The sequence below is a fragment of the Canis lupus genome, chromosome 25 (genome assembly GCF_003254725.2).
Source record: "Canis lupus dingo isolate Sandy chromosome 25, ASM325472v2, whole genome shotgun sequence".
In the NCBI taxonomy this organism is placed as follows: Eukaryota; Metazoa; Chordata; class Mammalia; order Carnivora; family Canidae; genus Canis; species Canis lupus.
Window position 1 is genome coordinate 48,845,348 of NC_064267.1, and position 23,239 is coordinate 48,868,586.

The window sequence follows — 23,239 nt, forward strand, 5'->3', positions numbered from 1 at the left end:
AGGCTAGTTATGCATTTTTGAACATCTTTACCAGAAGGGTCCTTCTTTCAAGTGTCCTGGCGAAGAGCGACACCAGCCCAGCACAGGGCCAACAGAACGCCCAATCCTACACGGGAAGCTGGACTTCAGAGGCTGTTCCGAATGGCAGCCTGACTGCTCAGACCGGAGACTGTGTGCTTTGCATACAGGGCATCCGGGTGTGAGTCCTGGGACATCCAGCACTCCAGAGGCCTTGGGTCCCCTTGTTCTGGGAGGCCCTGCCGGAGACACGCTACTCTAGAGGACGGTACCTTTGTGCACCCGTCCATTCCCCCAGCTAAGCCTCGCTTCCTGCTGCGTAACACTGGTGGGCCTTCTTTCACACAGAGAACTGAGAAGAGCCAGAGGGCTCCGACAGCCTGTCTGGGCAGCTTCCTACCTCGGTCTCCTCCCTGCAAAATGCCACTTCCCCTGCCAGGGTCACTTCAAGGGTAAGACAGTACAGGTAAGGTGCTCACGAACTACAAAACGCTGCACACCAGGCGGCCTGTGGGTCACTGTATCAGGCCAATCCAAGATGCCAACGATGGTTTAACACGGAAAGACCCACAGCACATTCAAAAACAAACGCAACCTCTGAAGGCTCAAGAATTGCTCAAATGTGATAAAATAATACACTAGAAAAAAAAAAAAAAGAAACCTTTATTTACAACCATGGGAGTCCCACAGGAGTACACGAAACACACAGAATGTGCACACACACGATGAACCTGTGAAGTCAATACCATGCCGCGCTCCCGGCCCTGCTGCGCCCTCGCTGCCCCGCCAGCCCTCACGGGGACCCTATCCGCACCACCATCACGGTGACGTTGTCCGCAGAGCCCCGCTGCACTGCCTTGTTGGCCAGCCTGTTGCAGGCGGCTTCGTAGCGGGCATCCACTGTGGGCTTCCCTTCCCGGCTCTGGATCTTCTCATCCTACCGGGCAGGAAGGGGCACCGGTCAGCAGGAGATCCCTGTCACCCTCTGAGATGCCATCTCCTCGAGGAGGGGCTGCTCCCCGGAACCCGAGCGTAGCTCCACAGCTGGCACGCGCTGGTGAGCTCTCTTACCTCCAGGCAGGACAGGATGAAGTTCACGGCTTCTTCTGGGGTGAAGACCTTGAAGAGGCCGTCACAGGCCAGCAGAATGAACCTACAACATGGACAAGAAATATAACTGGGCCGTGGCAGCAAACGTTATAAAATGGTTTGGTGACAGAGATAAAATAAATACTTGTCAAGATGCTCAAAGGCTAAGGAACTTTATTCTTTGAGAGAGAGAGCAGGAGCTTGCTTGAGTGGGGGCAGGAGGGAGGGAGGGAGGATCAGACTCCATGCTGAGTGCAGAGCCTGATGCGGAGCTCAATCCCACAACCCTGAGATCACAACCTGAGCTCAAATCAAGCTGGCTGGTGCCCAGCCAAGATTTTTTTTAAAAACCAATTTAACTCTTACGACAGAGATTGAAAACTACTTAAAAACATTTACAACTATGGAGGAAAAAACAAAAAACAACCAAGCACCTGGGTGCCCAACTCTTGATCTCAGCTCCAGTCTTGAACTCAGGGTCCTGAGTTCAAGCCCCATGTTGGGCTCCATGTTGGGTGTGGAGTCTACTTCAAAAAAAATATTTTTTACAGCTGTGGTATTACCCATCAAAACTGAACTACCCTTCTGTTCATCAACATATGATGATGGATTATTAACCCAAGACGTTCTTAGACGAAATCGAGGAAAATCAGGAATAAAAACATGAGGTGTTGTGGCAAATCCACACTGCGTTTCCAATACCACGTGACCGTGTAGACCTGGGGCCCTCACAACCCTCAGGAACACTCTGTGAGAGTCCAAGACCCCAGGGCAGACACTGGCTACCTCCACAGGAGGATTAGCTCCCTTTCCGAGCCTCTCCTCTGGGCTCCCAGGGAAGTCCTGGTGAACCACGGAGGACTGGAGGTGAGCTTCCCCACAGCGCTGAGGCATCATTTTTGCTCCAACACCCAGGTCTTGCTCTTCCTTCTCTGACGGGGTACTCTGTCCTCGCTGATCACACGGTGTGCCTGGAACCCAGCAGGCACAAGGCCGAGGGGGCCTCCTGCCCCCTCCAGTTTGGTGAGGACCCTGAGTGACCCAAGTGACCCATTACACTAACCCACGGCTACAACCCAGAGCAGGGGAATCTGCACAGCACGCACAATAGAGGCCTGGGGCACAGTTCAGAAAACCAGAGGAGGGGCTGGTGGAAGCCTCCCAAGACCCCACGGTGGGCAGGTGAACAGCATCTGCACAGAGGCAGGAGTGGAGACCGGGGAGGGGCGGAATGGGCAGGGCCGTGCGGAGGCGGCACAGCAGAGAGCAGGACTGGCAGGGGCTCCTCATGAGCCTCCCCACCCCACCCACCCCAACCTTCCACAACTCCTCACTGAGGGCTGCCCTAGCTGTGGCGGGGCATGGCGCCATCTCTGCAGGCAGCTTACCGTGGCCACCTCTTTCTCCACTTAAGCCCGGCTCTGCTTCGATGCCACCCCTGGTTCTCCACCAATCATGTGCTAAAAGTCAAACTCCTCAGCATGGAGCTCAGGACCTTCACAACCTGACCCCAGAGCTGCCTGCTGTCACTCCTCCGTCACTCTCCAGGACTGGCATCCACCTGGCAGTGGGGCATACGGTCCCTTCATGGCTTCCCTCTGCCAGAGGCCCAGGGATATGGCCCAAGCCTTCCAGAGCACCTTGTGCTCCCCTGACATATGGTGCTGGAATCACCCACTCACATGTGTGCTCACCCACCTGACGGGGGAGCCCCCTACAGCATAAACCAGTCTGGCCATCCCTGCCCCGCCAGGCCCAGGAAGTGCCCCTCACGGGGCCGCCCCCACCCCATCCAGAGTCAGAATACAAACCAGAAGTCGGGAAGAGACCATGTGTACGCACACCTGTGCCTGTGGTACGGTGAGGTTACCTGTCATTGGGGGTCAGCTGGCAGCGTCTGATATCTGGCACGGAAGTGACCCCACAGCGCTTGTACTGCCCATCCCCGATGGAGCGGGACACCTCCAGCACACCCAAGACACGACCGTCCCTAAAATGACGGGAAAAACAAAGACTCCATCTGACAGATCATGGGTTCACAGTCCTTACAATTTGATCTTAAAAGCAGAGCGAAAGATGGAGCCTGTGACATCTGCATTATTAGCCAGCACTGCCCTCTCTCGGCCTCAGAGACGGCTGCGTGTCTTATGCTGAATCTTCACTGCTCTAGATCATGAATATCTGCGCCGTCCTGGACACCTCAGCCCAGGGCACCCTGACGAACAGCCCAGCCTCCGGCTGGCACGGGGCAGCACCCAGCCTGACCTGCTCATCTGCCCACAGCCAAGTTGGACTTGACAGGCCTGGGTTGGGACCTGGCTTTGTTTTTACCCGAAAGCTCCTTTCGGTGATTTGAGCATGCAGCCAGGACTACCAACAGCTGGAATAGAAGACAGTTTGTGTTCACACCTAATCAAACTTGGAAAACACCTGAAAGTGACTATTCTCAGATTCCAAAGCAGGTTTTCTTCACCTGGGCTATGGGATAGGATTTACTTTAAACTGTATTAGCTGCAATATTCTGTATGTTGAACTTTTACCTCTTCTATGTTTAAATGCGACCTATAAAGAGGACTGCATGTCACCAGAGTTCTCTCAGCAGGAGAAGGAGCCCCGATGCCGCCAAGAACAATTCAGGTGGGCCTGCATGCTCTGCAACCTCAGGCAGCTGCAAGCTCCCAGGCCCTCAGACCATCACGTCTAAGCCACAGAAGGCACACGAGGGACACGAAAGTGCTCAGCAAACCCCAAAGCTGTTCATGGGGGCTCTGTGGAGGTTTCCCAAGGGAACAGGAGCTCTAGAAAGGCTAGATGGATGGATGGGTGTGGCAGGAAATGCTCACTGGTCCCAGCGACTGCATGGGAGTCAGAATCCAGTCGGGCTGCCAGCACTTCACTGTGGCCCCTGTCACCCTCCCGGTGGGCACAGCTGAGTCATCAGATGGACCTGCTGGCACCTGTGGACAGCCGAGCAATCTTCTCGAGTACAATCATTGAGGCGAACAGCAAGAGGGGTTCAGAGCACAGAGGAGCAGAGCTGAAGAGTGCGTGTATGTGTGTGTCTCGGCCTCGTGAGGGCCATTCAGGAAGCAGCACAAAGCACAAGCCAACAAAGTGCCTCTTCAGTGTTCAGACACCAAGCTCTGAGGTACTAGGTGTGGACCACCACCCGAGTCATGAACCTGCCTTGTTTCAAGACTGAGTGGCGGGTCCCAAAGACCCGCTAATGCCAGCAACTCTGTACAGAAAGCACAGGACAACTCCCGAGCGTGAGAAAGGAAAGCTGCTTTCCTCTCTGCTTCCCGGCAGAGTCCCACACCCAGTGGGCCCCGCACCGCTGGAGGGACGGTGGAGAACGGGAGCCCACAGAACCATGGACCCAGGAGAAGCCACATGTAATTTGGAGCTCGATGGGCAAGCTGACCCACGCTGTGCCCGAGTGTTCCAGCCTGGCTTCTGGAGGAGAGGAAACACATGCGAGCAACTTTTCCTGAGAGACTGCAGGGAGATGGGACACCGGTGGCCCCGCACCACCACAGGCCTCCACCCCCGGCCGAGCCACGCAGGGCGCAAGGCCAGGTACGTGGATGCAGGCCGGAGGCTGGGTTCAGACAAAGACGCCGCAGAGCAGGTGGGGGAGCAGGGATCTAGGCGAGGCCAGGGAGAATCCAACCGCCAGTCATCCTCTCCTGGGGGGTTGCATCTGCGGGCCCACCTTCACTTCACGCAGGCTGGCCTCACGCACCCACACAAACAGGGCAAACTGTTAACTACTGAACCTAGGCTGTTGGTAGGGTAATGTTTCACGCTTTCAAATTTTTTGTTGAAAATTTTTTAGACGAATGTTTTAATAATCCAAGTGGGAGAGTGTGGCAAAGACCAAGCAGGCCGGCCGCCCTGGCCTCTGGTGAGGGATGCACCAGAGCCCGGCCCTGGGGCTCAGAGCGCCGTGAGGGGCCCATCCAAAGCCAGGCGGTCAAAGCACGTCTCTGAGGCCCCCCCACCCCCCCCCCGCTCGTGGTTAGTGTGGACTGGCAAACAGTAGCTGCTACACAGCCGACCCTACTGTCGGCCACAGGATGGTCAATGTCAAAATCTTTTCACAGAGCTCAGGCAAAAGCAGAATTGTAAAGCTATGAGAAACTTCTGAACAAACTCCAAGAGTCCTGCCTGCTTTCCAGGGAGCCGCTGGCACCACTGGCCAGAACCGCCTGGAGCAGCAGCAACGGACCACGGGGGAGAAGCCGTTTCCAAGGACAAGCAAGTGCGGTCTCACGTGGCTACCTTACTGCTCGCTCGTCCCAACAGAACATGACACCTGAATGGCCAAACTATAAAATGACCCAGAAGACACTGTGGCCACACTCCTAGCGCAATGTCCTTGAAGTGCAATTCTCCTACAGTACAGAAGACGTTAGCCTGAGTCAGCTACCTCACAGGCCCGGCACGTCTAAACCAGGGCAGGCACGCGGCCATCAGAGACGTCCGGAGGTGAGACGGGGCCGCACACAGAGCCGGCTAAGCAGGGCCCTCTGTGCCAGGAAGCCCAGAGACGGTCTGCACGCGCTACAAAGAGCCACTGTCTTCAGCACTTCAGATTTTCTCTCTGGAGAATTTGCCTAAAACTGTAGCTTATTCAGTTGTGACAAATGAATAGCATTTAAGAAGGTTCCTAGGCACAGAGAAAATGTTGCAAATGGAGAACTTGGATTTGAGGCGGGCCTCCTCTTCTGCGAATGCAGGGAGCCATGTTTCTGGGACCCTCTTCTGCTGCCACTTGGACATAATGTGAAATCCTGCAACATCCATTCACCTGCTTCCCCAGGTTAGACCTCGAACCGTCCCATCTCACTGCAGACTGCGTAACATGGAAGGTTCTACCCTCAGAGGTCCCACAGCCACTCTTACAGGGGCCGGCCCTCCTCCCCTGGGGCACCCGCCAGTCCCCGTCACCTGACGTTTCCTCCAGCCTTCTGTATTCTCATTCGCTCTTCGTACTGTGTGGGATTATGCTCCTTGCTGAGGCTTAAGGCTGCATGCTTCTGACTCTCCTCATTAAATCGGCACAGGATTGCCTGGGAACACGGAGGTTACGACAGTCACGAAATTCAAAGTTACCAGGTAAAGACAAAGCTTTAACAATGGAATTTCAGATTTAGTCTCCTGTTGACAAACACCAGTTCGGAGGATCAAGAAATGTCACGGCAAGTGTCACAGGAGTCAAGGAGAGAAGCCCTGGCTGGTCTGCATCTCAAGTCTGGGGACAGTACCACTGGCTGAGCATAGCCAGCGGCTCCCCCACCGTGGGCTGCTGTCTCCTCACCTGGGACACAGAAGGCAGCCACCTGATGAGCATCAGAGCCCCTCCAGGTGGCACTATTCCATGAGTCTAGGGGAGGCAAAGATGGGGGCAGGTGGGTTTGCTGACCAAGTGCACCTCTGTGCTCTCCCACCGCCACATCTGTCCTGTGGGTACTTCTGGGAAAACCTCAGTCTTACAGAGGAGGAAGTCGAGGCCCGGACAATAGTCACGGAGCAGAGCCAGGATACAATCATGGATCGAACTCCAAAGTTTTTCTTTTGCCCCTGGTATTACTCATGTTATTTGTTAGTCTAAACACGTGCACCCAGGATTGTCCACCAGAAAATCACCAGAATAAAGACCCACTAGGCACAGGGACTACCTGTGATTTTACTGCTGACATTTATTTATAAGTCACTCTAATAAGATGTGGTTGGGGACAGCAAGTCTGCAGATGGCCCCTGAAAAGTGGGAAGGGTCACTTCATCACTGTGACTGCTGACAAAGCCCGAGGCTCGCTCAACGTGGCAACGGAAATGAAGATCAGGTCTGAAGGGGGGTGATGAGGGGAGCCAGGCTGTAGGGTGTCACCCTCCAGCTTTATATCATTCTCCACAACTTGGCTGGAACACGGGGTCACCAGCGGCAAACAGACTTGAGTTTTCCTCTCTTGGCCAAGTGGCCTGGGCTCTGGACAAATGGCACATTACCTAGCACTTCTCCAGCTACTTTTGACTTTCTGAAATCACAATGATTTTCAGGGGCAAGGGTGAATCCTTTACATTTATTATTGTCTGACGTCGGAAAGACGCAGCTGAAAAATATTTGAGAGATTTGCAGACCGATGGCCCATAGCACGGAGACAGAGTGTACACACACTTCACAGGGCCTAAGCGTGCCAGAGAACAAACTGCCTTAAGCGTGCGTGGCTGCTGGTCCCCCACCCAGATAGTGGACTCTGCAGAAGGGCCGGTAGTAGCCCCACACGCAGACAGACTTCAACCCAGCCAGCACTCCCATCCTGCTGCACCCGTGCTGGCCGAGGGGCCGCCCGGGGACTGTGCTGCTCTCTCAGGGAGCTCCAGAGCCACGTACCCGACTATCTCCCAGGTTGGCGATATACAGAATGTTGTCTACGGCCAGAACACACGTGGCAGTGGAGCCATCTTTCCAGGCAGGCTTCCTGGAGAGAGACACATCAGAAGTATAGTCACCACCAATAGGCCACCAACGTCGAGACTCACTTCCAGAGCTGACTGCTCAGTGTCTTTTATGCTTCAACATGGAAGGTTTGATAACTTTAGACTGTTTCAGATCTAGTTAACAGTGATGAGAGCTTACTCAGGCTAGGTACTTTTCAGACAGTGAGCACTGTATTAAACTGTCAGAAGACCTAAGTTGTGTTTAAGGAAAACCACACATAGACACACAGACACCACTCACACGTCTTTATGGGGCCACACTTACTGGCTTGAAGCTTGTTTAAGGAACTCTTCATCAGTATGCTTAAAAGTGTCCAAAAGGCATCTCTTCACGGTTTTCTCTACACTGATTACATCTCCTATCACAGAAGGAACAAGACAACACATTCTTAAGAGGAAATTCTGCTCTTGCTGCCATTTTGTTTTTGTTCCGTAACCAAGAACATCTATACGTCCTCACTGGTGAGGCAGGGTCCACCTAGCAGCCTCCTCACACACAGACATTCCACGCAAGGTGCCACCACGAGGACAGAAGTCCTGTGCCAGCACCCTGCACGTCCACCACCTGCTCACCTCGGGGCCCATTCCCTCCGGCCCCACCTTCAGAGACCACTGGGGACTCTCCCACATGGCTCGTCTCCCCGAGTTACATAGACGACAAACACCAAGACAAACACAAACCGATTCTGTTCTCGTCACACCTTTAGGAAATTTCCTGATTAAGTTCTGATGCAGATTCTGTGCAGCAAATTTTGAGGCTCGGATTCCTCCATGTCCATCAAAAACAGCAAAATATGAAACCCGAGTACTGGAAGAATGAACCGATGGTTAGAGATTTTCACAAAGATTCCCCCTCTCCACTAAGGCCTCTAAATCTTTTTTTTTTTAAATATTTTATTTACTTATAAGAGTGAGCAAGTACGCGCATGAACCCACACGCAGGGGGAGTGACAGAGGGAGAGGGAGAAGCAGGCTGCCTGATGACCAAGGAGCCAGACGTGGGACCTGATCCCAGGACTCTGAGATCATGACCTGAGCCAAAGGCAGACGCTTCACTGACTGAGCCACCCAGGTCCCCCAAGGCTTATAAATCTGATCTCAAACAATGAGCATTAATGAGACAAAGGATATCCTCTGGTAAGACACCACACTGTCACAAATGAAGAAAAAAGGACACAGCATTAACAGAGACAAAAGCTGAAATAACTTTCATGGTATTCTCATTTTTAAAAATTTATTTACTTGAGTAAACTCTACACCCAAAATGGGGCTTCAACTCATAATCTTGAAATCAAGAGTTACATGCTCCACCGACTGAGTCAGCCAGCAGACCCACATTTTTAACTGTTAATTTAAAAAAATCACAAAAATTGGGGTGCCCGGCTGGCTCAGTCAGAAGAAGATGCAACTCTTTGATCTCAGGGTTGTGGATTTGAATCCCATGTTGAATATAGAGATTATTTAAAAATAAAAATTAAAAAAAACTTAAAAATAAAACAAAGTTAAAGACACATTTTTTTTGCATAAATCAAGACCTATGAACTGAACTTTCAGTGAAGATGAGAGCTTTTTCTATTTAAATCAGATTTAGTTTTAAATGCTAACACATTGATAAACAATTACTGATCCAAGACAAAGAAAAACATCTAGGAGAGCAGAGGGTAATTCCAGAATTGTTAGACTGATTCAACATTTAATTCTTGAGGTCCATTTTACCACTCATCCCTTTTCCCCTTCCAAACTCTGCCAGAAAATGTGCATGTATGGAATAAATGCTATGAAGGATTTGAACTGTTCTGAGAAGAATAAAAATGCCTATGAGAAACGACATTTATCCCACAGTTGCTTTTTAAACATGTTTCAAGTTCCTTTTCAACAGAGACATCATAAGCCATGAGAGAAAAACCTCACCTGGTTCCTAAGCCAAAACAGTTCTCTTACACGCATGGTACGTGCTGGGGGTGGTTTAGGGATCCCATTAGATCCACTCCCCTGGGGCTCTTTACCAGTCCCTTTCCTGGCTTCTAAAGTAACTCCGAAGCACAGTCCAGGTGAGCAGTGGCAGCCTAACTACAGTCACCTCCGCACATGACCAGGTATCCTGCAGGCTCCAGCACACTGTATGCTCATGACCAACTGGTGTCAGTTAATGAACGTAACATACTGATTATGTGATTATGGAGACCTGCTGGGGTATACACTATGTAACTGTGTAGCACACACGTTACTGTACGTGAATATATAACGCATGCTAACCTACCTGGGTAGGACAGACCTTCATGTCCTACCTTCTGGTTGTCTTCCTCCATGCCTAACACAGCTTATTCAAAGGCTTCACTTGAGTTTGTACAGTTGCAGGAAATTTTTCACTGGTTTTCTTCTCCCTGACGCCATTTCTGCTTTTTGTTCTTTCGGGGCCCTATTATACCAGCAATCCTTGATTCCCACATGCGGCTGTAATTAGCAGCTTCCCACTCTACCTACTGGCTCACAGAATAAGAATACTCCCTACTGGAGGCTCTTCAGATACTGATGAAGAATACCACACCCCAAAGACTCACAAGGTGGAGAGTCCTCTCCCATTAACAGGTTTCACAACTTCAGCAGGAATGACACCTGGGGCTGCTGCACAGTTCTCTTCTGCGGGGCTGTCCTACACACTGTGGGACATTTAGCAGCATCCTGAGCCCCCCCCAGGAGATGTCAGTGGCACACCCCTCCACCTGACACCCAAAAATGCCAAGGAGGGGAAGTCCTGTGCAAAATCAACCCCTTCTGAGAACTACTGACACCGAACCCAGCGGTCCCAGTGAAATGACATTCTTTCTAATGAATACAAACTGAGCACGGTCCAAACCTCCAGTCAGGACACAGACTTATGCCAAGCAGGCTTGCTGGAGCATGGACACTCACATGAGGGACGATGGGGGCCTACATTCCTCCGTGATGTCGTTCAGGATGACGTGGGCGTCCTGCATCTCCTCCCGCTCACCCTTCCGCTCCGCCACATAGCCTTTCAAACCAAAGATCACTGAGGAGGCTAAGGAAAACAAAACAAAAAGCCAATACAAAACTGTGCTCTTCCCTCCAGAAGCCCTAGCCCCAGAGCAAAAGAGAGGGAACTCTGGCTGTTTCACTCAGTCACGTCCTAACTGCGCACATAAATAAGCTGTACCCCTGGAGCCTGCTACATCCCTAGCTGCACGCCTCTGACTAAAATCAGACCTCTGTTGGACAAGGATAGTCTCCAAAGCTCAATAACGAAGAGGAGGCAGCAGAGGGCAGCACACTAGTACAAACAACTCTGGCTAAGGCATTAAGTCAAAGTACCAGAGCAAGGAATGTGCTGTCATCCTGAACCGGGGCAAGGAATTCTGTACCAGCCTAGTTGAGGGAAATGCCAGGAAGTAGAGTTTATCCGAAATGCCCTGTTGGACATCTGAAAATATTGATTTCTGTGCCTGAGGCTGGTAAAGAATTTGAGCCAATGATAAGTACTTCTACTCCGAGGAAGAGAAGAATAAAGGAGCCCATTGGAGGCACAGCAGCCTATTTGTATTTAATGGCTAGACTAAGCTCATTTTCAGACACCCTAGGGCCATGTAAATACTAAAGTGGATACTTTTCACAGAGCCGTTGCTGGTAGGGCACAGTGCTTTTGATCCTATGGGCAGCAACAAGGTGAAGACCCGCCCTTACACTGAGCTAGTAATAGTAATAACCCTGTCGCACACCTGCCAGGCCAGTGCGCCTATGGCTTTCATCTCAGATCTCTGGGGCACAGGACAAAGTGGCCTGGTACAGTGTGAACATCCACAGCCACCTCTCTTTCACTGATCTTCTCTATTGACAAGTTACAAAGCTGATGACAAATTTCAACTGCTCTTTCTAACCTCAGGCTCTCTCTTGGGAAGTTGCCTGCTAAGCTAACCACAGAATTCAAAGTGCTTGTCCACATGCTGTGAACAGAGAGGGAGCCTGGGAGAAAGCGGGTGCAAAATAACAGAACAGTTCGTTAGAGATGGTCAAGTCAAACAACCTGAGTGTTTTCACCCTTGAGGAACAAATGCAGGTTTCATGTCTGACCAAAGGTAGGGTCAAGGATGAACAGGGAAAGGAAAGAGAGGAAGCATGAGTAAACTTGGAAATCTGTTTGCAAAGAGAAAGCCCCACCAGCTTCTCAAACAGAGACACAAAAAGGAAGCGCCACAAATCAGAAAGCGGAGCTCAACTTTGCTCTGGGTTGTTTTAAAATATGAAGTCTAATACATTTGTTTTCAAACTGTCTGAAAACCTTTACAAACTTTCTTTTCCACAAGCTCTTCACTGCCATTCTTCTCTTCTTCAGAGGCTTTTCTCTTTGCTCCTTTCCCTTCACTCTTTACCGTCTGGGACATCGACGTGTCAAGAGGACCTAGACACAAAGAAAAGCCAGACAGAGCCACAGCTGTAGATGGGTAGAAACAGTCCCTGGCAGCCCAAACTCCACCCCAACCCAAGAGACAACAGAACGTGGTGCGCGAGCGCGGGCAGAGAGGCAGGCACAGTGGTCACTGCTCTGACTTTGAGGGGGGGGGGGGTGTGTTCAGGGCCCCCACGGGGGGAGGGGGCGCGGCACCACAGGGTAAGATCCAGGTCCTGCCCAGACCAACTGTGAGGGGACTTGCAAGGGAGGGCTCTCAGTGGTAAAACACAGCCCATGTCATTGGGGCTGCAGCATGCATATGATGTCTCATATCCACAGGCTCTCATTTACAAACAGGGAAGTTTCCAAGATCTGCCAAGTGACACATCCTAAACAAGTCAAAAAGTAGTACATCCCAAAAGGGGGTTAAAATGAGGTTCAATGTCAGGCTTTGAGAACTCCTGGTATCATGAAAGGCAAAACACGACTGCTGAACCCGTTCACGCTTGCAGAGGGATGAATGAGTACTCCACAAACAACGCTAGGAGCACCTGCAGTGTGCACCCGTTTCGGAAGGAGAAAAGTCTCATTTTATCTCAGCTCTGCTGCTCAGAGAGGTGTGCCCTCAAGGCAAGCTACTCAACCTTCCAGTCTCAGTTTCTTCATCTGTGACACAGGGAGGGTACTGTCATCTCAGAAGGTGGCTTTAAAGCCAACAGGGACAGGTGTGTAAAGCATTTATCACGGTGCCTGGTTCATCATGTATCCAAAAAATGGCAGCCACCGTCATGATAAAGGGCTCTAAGTATCCCCTGCATTTCAGTACAAAAGCAGGCAACTGTTATTCAACTATTCTTTGCCAGACATTTCTGAGCACTGAGGAAAAAGGGAAGAAAATGTCCCTGCCCTCAAGAAAAGTCAATTACTTGCAAAAGGACAGGTGTCTGCAACAGTAGGACATAACACACATGTCCTGTCCCACATAATCAGGCACATTAACTGAGAAAAGTTCACGGATGTTCCCATACTTTCCCCCAGAGGCCTCTCTAGTGGCCTCCTGTCACTTACTGTTTGTTCCTGCTTTCCCAGTATGTATGTAAAACAATCTTCCTCTCTTTTAACTTGCAAACAGAGACCTTTTTATAGCTTTGTTGTTGACTCCTGATTGAATTACAACGTAGTCAGTATATGGTCTGTATATGAAATCGATTCCTCATGGCACTTACTTTATGGCCTAGAATGTAGTCGATTTTTGTAAATAGTGACTATGTCTTCTCAAGAAATCCAATATATTGGATGCAAGGTTAGATTCTATAGCCAAAAAAATCAAGCTTATTAATAATGGTGCTGAAATCTTCTATGTTGTTACTAGTTGACTGTCTTTTGCCCTGTGAAGAACTAAGACATAGCTATGGTAAATTTACTGTCTTGTGTTAAATCTGTTAGGAACCCTGTTTGCACACGTTAACTTTCACATTAACTTTCATTATAAGAATACTGTCCTGGGTGGCTCAGCTGGTGAAGCATCTTCTTGGGCTCAAGTCATGATCTGAGTCCTGGGATCGAGTCCCCATCAGGCTCCCTGCTCAGCAGGGAGTCTGTTTCTCCCTCTGCCCATCTCCTCAACTCATGCTCTCTCTCAAATAAACAAATAATCTTAAAAAAAAAAAAAAAAAAAAAAGATACTGTCTTTATTGGGAAGGTTTTAGGCTTAACTCTGTGAGAATACTGTACTGCTTTAGTATGGATACACAGCCCTGAAAACCTGAGAATTCTTATGCAAGATGATTATAATAACTTTTTATAAATACAGGAACTTTTCCTAATTTAATTTAAACAATCTAGACTAATCCTGATGATTTTTATGTAATGAATAAAAAAAAAAAATCTACTTGAAAGGTAGCATGTGGGGATCCCTGGGTGGCCCAGTGGCTGAGCGCCTGCCTTAGGCCTGGCGCATGATCCTGGAGTCCCGGGACTGAGTCCCACATCAGGCTCCCTGCATGAAGCTGCTTCTCTCTCTGCCTCTCTGCACCCACCCCGTGTCTCTCATGAATAAATAAAATTTAAAAAAAAAAAAAAAAAAAGAGAAACAAAAAAAGAAAGGCAGCACGTATTCCACTTAATGACATAAAGAAGGTTCTTATACTGGAAGAGAACTGCATATAAAAATAGCCTGCATTCCCCCTGTCTCCCCCTTACACTCCCATCCTGCACCTCCTGCCCTGCCCCTACCTGGGGAATTCCCTGTGAGAAGTTCCCAGTGTGTCCACATGGATGAACAGATCCATCACTGTGACAACAGACAGGAACCTCCTGTTTTCCCCTCTACCTACCTGGAACTTCCCTCTACCTAACTGGGATGTTACGGAAACGGGTGGAACCAATGTTTATAGGCTTCACAAAAACAAAATCCAATCAATAAAGAGAAGCATAAGGACTGACTGGAAATAATCAACTAAAGCCCTGACTTTCAAGAAAATTCCTGCACAGGGTCTATGCCAGTCACTAAACCAGTGTCATTCAGATTTCATTTTCTAAAGATCAGAATTTTTTTTAAAATGTAAGTGTCATGAAAGACAATACCATCCATATTTACAGATTCAGGGATATTAAATATATTTTAACCATTTCATATATTTAGATACTTCTGAATATATTTAAGTCTGTCAGGAACAGACAGTGGAAGAGGCAGACTCTGGTTTGTTTTTTTTTTTAACATCAATAACAAAGTTCAAATGACTAAATTCTTAATTTTTAAAGTTATTTGCGAGAGGTTGAGCCCCAAGTAAAAAATAATTACCAAAAACTGATGCAGGTATTCTTTTTGCTTCCACCTGATGGTATCTATGGATTTATTTTAATAAATCTCATGCTATACTTACTGTCATACTAAACCCTATTAAAAATCTATTAATAAATACATTTTACATATGAATAAATTTTTTATGCACTATTTCCATCAGCACCCTGAATTTTTTTCCCTACCACTTACCTGAATCGCCACTGCTGGCTGGTGGGAGATCATCAAAAAGCAAAGGTCCCCCTGACCCTGAAACACAGCAGAACATTTAGTGAGCCCACAAAACCTGGGTGAGGCTTAAGTTTCAGAATCCATCCCACCAGGACACCTATGCAGGTCATTGAAATAAACTCAAAAGTTCTCGTGTCAATCCAATGGCAACTCATACCTCGGTAAATAAGATCTTGAACCTATTTTATTTAAAGGTCCTCTCAATTCAAAGGAAACAAAAATCTGCCTGAAAGAGTTAAGTCTTATTTCAGCTAGTAAAATAAACACTCAAATGAACCAGAGAAAACTGCTCAACACTTTTACGCAGTTTCTCAGGGCTAGCGACTAGCAGATTTTTCTGCCTTACCTGATGCCATGGATTCAAAACTTAAGACAGTCCAACACCTAAAACATCTGTGTGTTGAAAATGGGGGAAAGGGAGAAAGATTCAGACAACTACAACCCCAGGATGACACGTTGACACACACCTGGGAGAGCCTGAAGACTGTACCTGAGTCAGTACTGCTGGCCGGAGGGAGGTCATCAAAAAGTAGAGGTCCTTTCTGAGCTTCTTTGCCTAGAACACAGAGCGCCTGCTTAAAAAGCATTTGGTCATCAGCCAGGGCAGGTGTTCAAAGGGGGAGGTCTTTTAAGATGTTTGCTATTAAATTCAAATTTTCTCCTCCTTCTTAGACAAAATTCTAAGAAGTATTTTCTTGGCAGCTACTTAGTATGAACATTTGCTTCCAACAGTTAGAGTTAACATAAACGTAGTGAAAGATGACCCAAAGGCATCTGAAGGGTCACTGGGTGGGTATTTTGAGAAAAACAAGTATTTTTCTCCATAATTTCATTCCTGCAAGTAACAAACATCGAAAAATTTTTTCAAAAAAATGAATCCTGGGGGGGGGGAAATACTGATTCCAGAGCAAGAAAACAATTATTTGGTCCCTCAAGACAAAAAGTCAGAGACAGAGGTCTCTCTGCCTGACCAAAGATCTATGGTATTTTTTTTTAATTTTTATTTATTTATGATAGTCACACAGAGAGAAAGAGAGAGAGGCAGAGACACAGGCAGAGGGAGAAGCAGGCTCCATGCACCGGGAGCCCGATATGGGATTCGATCCCGGGGCTCTAGGATCGCGCCCTGGGCCAAAGGCAGGCGCCAAACCGCTGCGCCACCCAGGGATCCCAGATCTATGGTATTAAAAGTTGGATTTTAATAGCATTCTGAACAAACCACCCACGAGGATCTCAAACAAATGAGCACAGAGAAGGTGAGAGGATGATGGAAGCAAATCTGTGTGGATGTAGCATCCCCGGCACAGTGCCCACTTCAATTACTACCTATGGAGAAAATGAGGAATTTCAGATACTCCAAGATAAACTCAGGAGAAAGCCAGGGGAATTTTTAAATCTAAAAACCTGAAGACCAGGGCTCCTGGGTGGCTCAGTCGGTGAAGTGTCTGCCTTCGGCTCAAGTCATGATCTCAGGGTCTTGGGATGGAGCCCCACATCGTCCGGCTCCCTGCTCAGAGGGGAGCCTGCTTCTCCCTCTCCCTCTGCCCCACCCCCTGCTCATGCTCTCCCTCCCTCCCAAATAAGTAAAATCTTAAAAATAAATAAATAAATAAAAACCTCAAGGTTTACACCCTCTTTTGGTGTGTATAAACATAAATATATATAAACATACACAAAAATATAAAACAAAGTTTTATACTCAATTATCCCTTTCCACATAAAATCTAACCACCATTCCTTATTCTCCAAGCTTTCCCCAAAATTTCTATTTCAGCTATTAAATATATGAATTGGTACACAGGAACATGGGGGGGAAACAAAGGGCTGAAGATGCACGCGTGCGCAGGCCCATCCTATGAAGTTTGCCCCACTTCTTGTTCCTTAGAGCTTAAGTATAGAAATGGACTCATTTAAAAACCAGTTCAACCGTATGCTCCAAAAGGCTCATCTACAGTGACCTTTTGCCTCTATGTAGAAATGAGCTGGATATCAATTCTTCAGTTCTTAAAAAAAAAAAAAAAAAAAAAAAAGGTTTTATTTATTTCAACATATTAGAGAGAGCACATGCCCACAGTGGGAGGAACAGAGGGAGAGGTACAAGCAGACTCTGCGCTGAACCCTACAAAGGGCGATCCCACAACCCTCAGACCATGACCTGAGGCGAAATCAAGAGTTGGGTGCTTAAGCAACTGAGCCATCCAGGTGCCCTCAATTCTACTCTATTAAAAACAAAAATGTAGGGATGCCTGGGTGGTTCAGTCAGTTAGGTGTCTGACTCTTAATCTCAGCTCAGGTCTTGATCTCAGGGTCATAAGTTCAAGTCTGTCGCTGGGCTCCATACTAGGCATGGAGCATACTTAAAAAATAATAAGTTTAAAAAACCACAAAAATCTAAATTAAAATTTAGAAACTCCAAGGAAAAACTTCTTCCAGAGTTTTTAAGTCTCTTAAATACCTGATAAATTCCTGATTGAACAAAAAAAGTAACTCTTCTGCCGTATACCCTAATTCAAATGGGAAATTTCTACTCCATGAAATTATATTGTCATCCCTCAGGATTTCCCAAACTAAATAACTACAAATACTTTCATTTTTCTCACAAGTGATATAAACACTCTACAGGAGGTATTAAAACAGCAGCATCACGAGGACACTGAATGGCATTTAGAATGACCACTTACTCTGTAATCCTCCTACAAGAATCCCTAATATTCTAGCAGGGCACTTTCAAGAGGAACCCAAACCAAAGTAGGTGTAAACATCAAACGCCCATTCTCCTACAGACTCAAAACTGTATGGGAGGGGCGCCTGGGTGGCTCAGTTGGTTAAGAGTCTGCCTGTCGCTCAGGTCATGATCCAGGCGTCCTAAGATCGAGTCCTGCGTTGGGAGGGCTCCAACTCCAGACTCAGTTGGGAGTCTGCTTGTCCCTCCTGCTGCACACTCTCGAATGAATAAAGTCTTTTTTTCCCCCTCGAATGAATAAATTCTTAAACAAACAACAACCCCATACGGGAGGATGCAGAGCAAGCACCTCAGTGGGGCCAGAGAGTCAGGCATTTGGGAAGAGAGAACATCACAGGGAGGAGTCCAACCTGAATAGCAATCAACCTTTCCACCACTTGGGCCAGATCAGAGTTTAATTTTCGAATTAAACTATCCATCTAAATCGTCCTTCCACTGCCAATATCCAAGGGGGAAGTCCTCCTTCCCAGGTAATACATTGTCAGTTCTTGCAAGCATTCCTCACCCAGAGCTTCCAGCTTAGCACCAGCCTGGCTTCTGTCCTTTGGCTACAACTCTGAAATAGTGCCCCCGATCTGAGCACCATCCCCAGACAGTGGCCCATCTCCTCATACTGAGTCGAATGAGCCTCCCCACTCCTTCTCACTCACTCTGCAATACTCTGAGTGCTATTTCAATTAAACACTAGATCATCTCATTTTTGTTGATCACATCTAAGAACGGCTCTTAAAAATAGGCCCTATTCCAGTGCTCTACACATTTCTAATGCACTGAATCCTTGAGTACTATTATTACTGTTCCTTTCTGAAGAGGTGACTGAGGCACTCAGGTGAAACTGAGGGAGAGCCAGTGAGGATTGGGCAGTCAAATCCAGGCATCCTGGTCTCCATCCATGCTCTTGCGAGGTGCCACACTGCTTCTACATACCATCTCACTCAACTGCTCCAACAATCCTACAAAGATAATCCCAAGGCTATTGATCTCTGAAATACTTTTTGCATTATTGAAAAGATCACTTAGAATAGCTTATATTTGGATTCTTAAAAACAAAAACAAAAACTGCGGGGCACCTGGCTGGCTCCATCACTAGAGCACATAACTCTTGATCTTGGGGTTGTGTGTTCTAGCCCTACATTGTGTGTAGTGATTACCTAAAAATGAAATCTTAAAATATAAATCTGTAGGTGATAGATGTTATAAGGGAAACTTCTGATTAGCCAGAACCTTACATTCCATTTTGGATAAATAGCAATCCAAAGTATTTGGGTCTGCAAAAATTAGACACAGTGGGACTAGGACCCAAAACTCTGGAAGAAGGCCCCTCAAATTCTAAATATAAGACCCAAATAAAGAATGAAACAAGACTGAAGACAATTTTTCATTACAGTTAACCTCATCTCAGTTTTGTTTTGACCTATCCATGTTCTGAAGCTAAGTCTACTGAAAGCTATACACCACGCTGAGAAAAATACTCTTGGGTTGATCATATTCATGTCAGCTGTACTAATACAGATACCATGTATTGGTAGGTACAGTAAGTATTTTGCCTTAACTGTCCTTTATACCTGTATTTTTTTCAACTACAAAAGCAATACATCTTTTCCAAACACTATAGAGGCCTTAGAAAAAGAGCCCACTTCCCCACTAAAGTAACAGGTGTTTCTTTCTTCTGAGCCAATGCACTTGTGTATGTGCATTTTAATTTTTAAAAGGCAGATGCGTACTACACAACACTCTCCATATAACCCTGTTCATGTAAGCCCTCAGGGCATGTTCCAGGCCAGTACGTCTGGGCCCAACAGCTCTGTGACTGTTCTGTGTGGGAGGCACTGCCGCTCATTGTCCAATTCCCTTAGGGATGGACACGTAGGCTGATGCCAGGTTCTCACATGACAATGATGCCACAGTAAACAACCTTAGACATATATCCTTAATCTGCTAGACTACTGGGTCAAAGGGTATGAGTGGTTTAAGTGTGATAGATGCCAAAATGTGTTTCCAAAAAGGGTGGTAGTGTCCACTCCCAACACACTTGGTAAGAACGGCCATTTCTCTCCATCCTTACCAGCATACTGCCAATTTTTACTCTGATTGGTGAAAACATGGTGCATTAGTGATTTGCTATTCCTTTCCTCTGTGACTGAGGAAACTAAGCACTTGTCCTGGCTGCTGCTCATTTGCATTTCTTTTTCCATAAACTGTCAGGATACAGCCTTTGCCAATTTCAAATGGGTTAGGTGTCTATTAATGTGTATGAGCCTTTCCTTTATTAGGGATCATTCATAATGCATACAAAATTATTTTTTTAAGGATTTTATTTACTTGAGAGAAACAGACTCCCCACCGAGCAGGAAGCCCAACCGGGAGCTCTGTTCCAGGACCCTGGGATTATGCCTTAAGTTGAGGCACCTGAGCCACCCTGGCACCCCTACAAAGTTATTTTGTTGCCTTTGTGGCATTTTGTCCTGCAGAAATTTTTATTTTCACATGAGTTAAATCCGTTTTAATTTCTCATGAGTTTTTTTTCTTCCTTATCTCTGAAGTTTTACAGTTAGTGTTTTGTTTTTGTTTTTTTTGTAACATCTTAACCTTTATTTTATATTTAGATCTCCAGGGGTTTTTTTTTTTGGAAGGAAGTATTTTGAAGATGGCTTACCATGCAATATTTACTTATTCCTGACAGCTGACTACTTACTGCCAAAGCAACTTTAAACGAGGACACCTCAACTTGTTTGGGGATTACCAATTATTAGCTGTTGATCTTAAAGACATCAAGGTAGCACTTTTAGTTAGGAGTAGGCTATAGCAGAAAAGTTTCATTCCTGTCTGATAGGGGTGTATACTTCCTCTTTTAAGTGACTCATTACACACAAAAACTTGATTCAGTCAACAATCAAATCTGTAAGTGCTAGCATGAAAACCACTCATTTAGCACAAAATCTGAAAACATTTATTAATGCGTTCCTTCTACATTTTTCTTCAGACCATAAAAATTAAGAGGTCTGGAGGCAAGAACATTAGATGGAATGTTTAAAACAAAAATTAAAGAACTAAATACACTTGATGTGATCTGAACGGGTGAAAGTTCCTCCCTCTGGACACTCACAAAATCCAGTTAAGAGTGTATTTTTTTTCCTTTTAAATAGCTGTTAAAGTTAACAGCTCATATACTAACATCTAAGCACTAGCACCCACTAAGCACTGACCATGTGCAGCACCTGTGCTAAGCACCCAGCATGCAGTGCTCTCTCTAATGCTTGCGTTAACAGTAGGAGGCGGCAATCTTATTTTACAGAACGGTCACAGAAGGTGGGAGTTAGTAGATTTGAAACCCGTTTGATTACATGTCCAAAACCACTCTTCTCTGGGGCTGTGAAAAGGAGTAGGTCTTTTATCGTTCCCTGCATCAGCTCAGAAATTTGTGGCACCTGCATGTCATGCGTGAGGGTCATGATGGTGCAGTTTTTGCCTCATCTTCCCATCCACTTTATGAAATCAACCTTATTTTCCTTTCATTTTACTCCACTTTTAGCAATCAATATCGATTTTCTGAAACAAAGTATGGCATTTAAATTAGCTCTTCAAAAATCACGTTTCCTTTTTTTTTTTTTCCCACAAGGTAGTGAAATCAGATGCTGTACTTGTCCAAATGATTTTTTTTTTAACCCCTAACAGGTTAAATCACAACTTGTCGGTTTTTTACTAACTGCCTGTCAGGATAACTGTGGACCCCAACTCTATCACACTCACGTTAGTACTTATCCCGCTTGGCTTCCTGTCACTTGCAAATTCAGAAAGCGTGCCTCCTTTGTTTTTAAAGCTACTTTTAAAAATACACTCAGCCAAGCAGGGCCTGTGACAGCATCATCATTGGTGCTCTTCCCACAAGCCGGGAGCGGCTGGTTCACTAATCCACTTTCCAGGGAACGGGGGTTTGAACACTAAGGAGCCCCTCTGCTGCCCTGGCATCTCAGGCAGGGTTGGCTGTGCCCTATGCTCCCCACTGCCTTTGGGGGCAAGCTGCCAACTACCAACTTGTAAGACTCAGTTGTCGTCAGATTTTGTATCCTCTAAGGGTGCCTTCTCCTGTGCAAATTAATTCCTGGTAAAAAAGTCAGGGAGTTTTTTTTTTTCTTCTTTTCTTTAAATGCTAGGTTTACAGGCACATCTGCAAACCCAAACTCTATCCCAAACATATTCAGAGAGAAGGTATACTCCATCAACAGGATAAAGGAGAAGGAAAAGAAAAAAAAAATATATATATATATACAAAGCCGGAGTTTTTACCTACAACTAGAACAATCTAGAAAGTGGATGGCTCAAAGACAAAGTTATTCGGCTGTTTCTGTACCGTCACAGTGCCAAGTGGGGAAAGAGCAACGGTACCATTACTGGGAATAATGGCCCCATAAGGGCCCAGCACACCGGACGAGCGGAGTCCAAGCCCGGAGGAGCAAGGGTGGGACCAAATTGCAAATTCAAAGAAGCAGTTTAAGCTCACCCCCTCCTCCACGCTGGTGTGCGCGGGGCAGCCAGAGGGCTGAGCATCCCCCACCCCAACCCCGCACCCCCCAGATGGTTCCCTTACCTAGAATCTCTGCAAATCACAAGTCTCCCAGCGTCAGAGGCCCAATTCCAGCACCGCCTCCTTCCCCACTCTTCGGGGGCGCACGACAAACCTCACTCCTCCGGGCACCCCGCATTTCCTGCAGCCCCTAACTCTGGCCAGTTTTAATTATAATCGCTTGCTTTCAGATTTGGCTTTGCAGGCGAAGGCTCCATCTACTGCCCGCCCCCCCCCCCCCGCCCCCCCCGGCCCCCCGCTTCCCGCCGGGCGGGCGGGTCGGAATCCCCCGGGGACCTTGACCACGCAGCCTCCGGAGCCCAGCCTGGAGGCCTTCCCCGGCCCGGTGGGAGGGGGAGCCTGGAAGTCGGAACTCGTCCTTAAAGTTCCCCGGGCCGGGCTCGGGAAGGAGACCCCGGGGCGGCGCGTCCCCGCAGGTGCGCACGCGGCCGACGGTGGCACCGGCCCCGGCCTCGCGGAGGCCCAGGCGCGCAGGCCCGGCGGCGCGGGCAGGACGGCGGAGCACCCCGCGGGCCCGGCGCCAGCCCCGCAGCCCCGCAGCCCGGCCCCGCGCGCGCGGGCCCCGCACACAAAGGACGCGGCGGCCGAGCCCCCCCGAGCGCCCGACAGGCCGGGCAGGCCGCGCGGCCCCCGCTCCGCCGCCGCCCTCCCCGCCCCTCCCCTCGCCGGCCGGCCGGGCGGACCCCGCTTACCGACAGCCGGGCGCGGCGAGCGCTCGGGCTCCGGCAGGTCCCCGAACAGGTCCATGGCCGAGGCTGGGCGGCGGCGGTCGCGGTCGCGGTCGCGCAGCCCGCGGGCAGCGGCGGCGGCAGTGGCGGCGGCGGGGCGGTGGCGGCCCAGGCGCCGTCAATCACGCGGAGG

General features: G+C 48.1%; 1 protein-coding gene across 5 annotated transcripts; it reads right to left on the reverse strand.

Moving 5' to 3' along the window:
• Positions 1–663: 663 nt before the first annotated feature.
• On the reverse strand, positions 664–23,226 carry LOC112669987 (ILK associated serine/threonine phosphatase). Of its 5 annotated transcripts, none has more exons than XM_025463620.3 (12): positions 23,071–23,226; positions 15,541–15,606; positions 15,012–15,068; positions 11,906–12,025; positions 10,525–10,651; positions 8,313–8,419; positions 7,877–7,970; positions 7,505–7,592; positions 6,061–6,182; positions 2,978–3,097; positions 1,090–1,171; positions 664–955 (listed from the first exon to the last, which is right to left on the reverse strand). In XM_025463620.3, exons 1-12 carry the CDS (start codon positions 23,123–23,125, stop codon positions 812–814), a joined length of 1,182 nt encoding a protein of 393 aa, XP_025319405.1. In that variant the 5' UTR covers positions 23,126–23,226; the 3' UTR covers positions 664–811. The 5 variants fall into 5 exon arrangements, with proteins under 5 accessions (XP_025319405.1, XP_035575031.1, XP_025319406.1 ...); XM_035719138.2 differs by having other exon boundaries at positions 15,518–15,606; positions 23,071–23,107; XM_025463621.3 differs by lacking the exon at positions 23,071–23,226 and adding an exon at positions 22,382–22,533.
• Between the last annotated feature and the right edge of the window lie 13 nt (positions 23,227–23,239).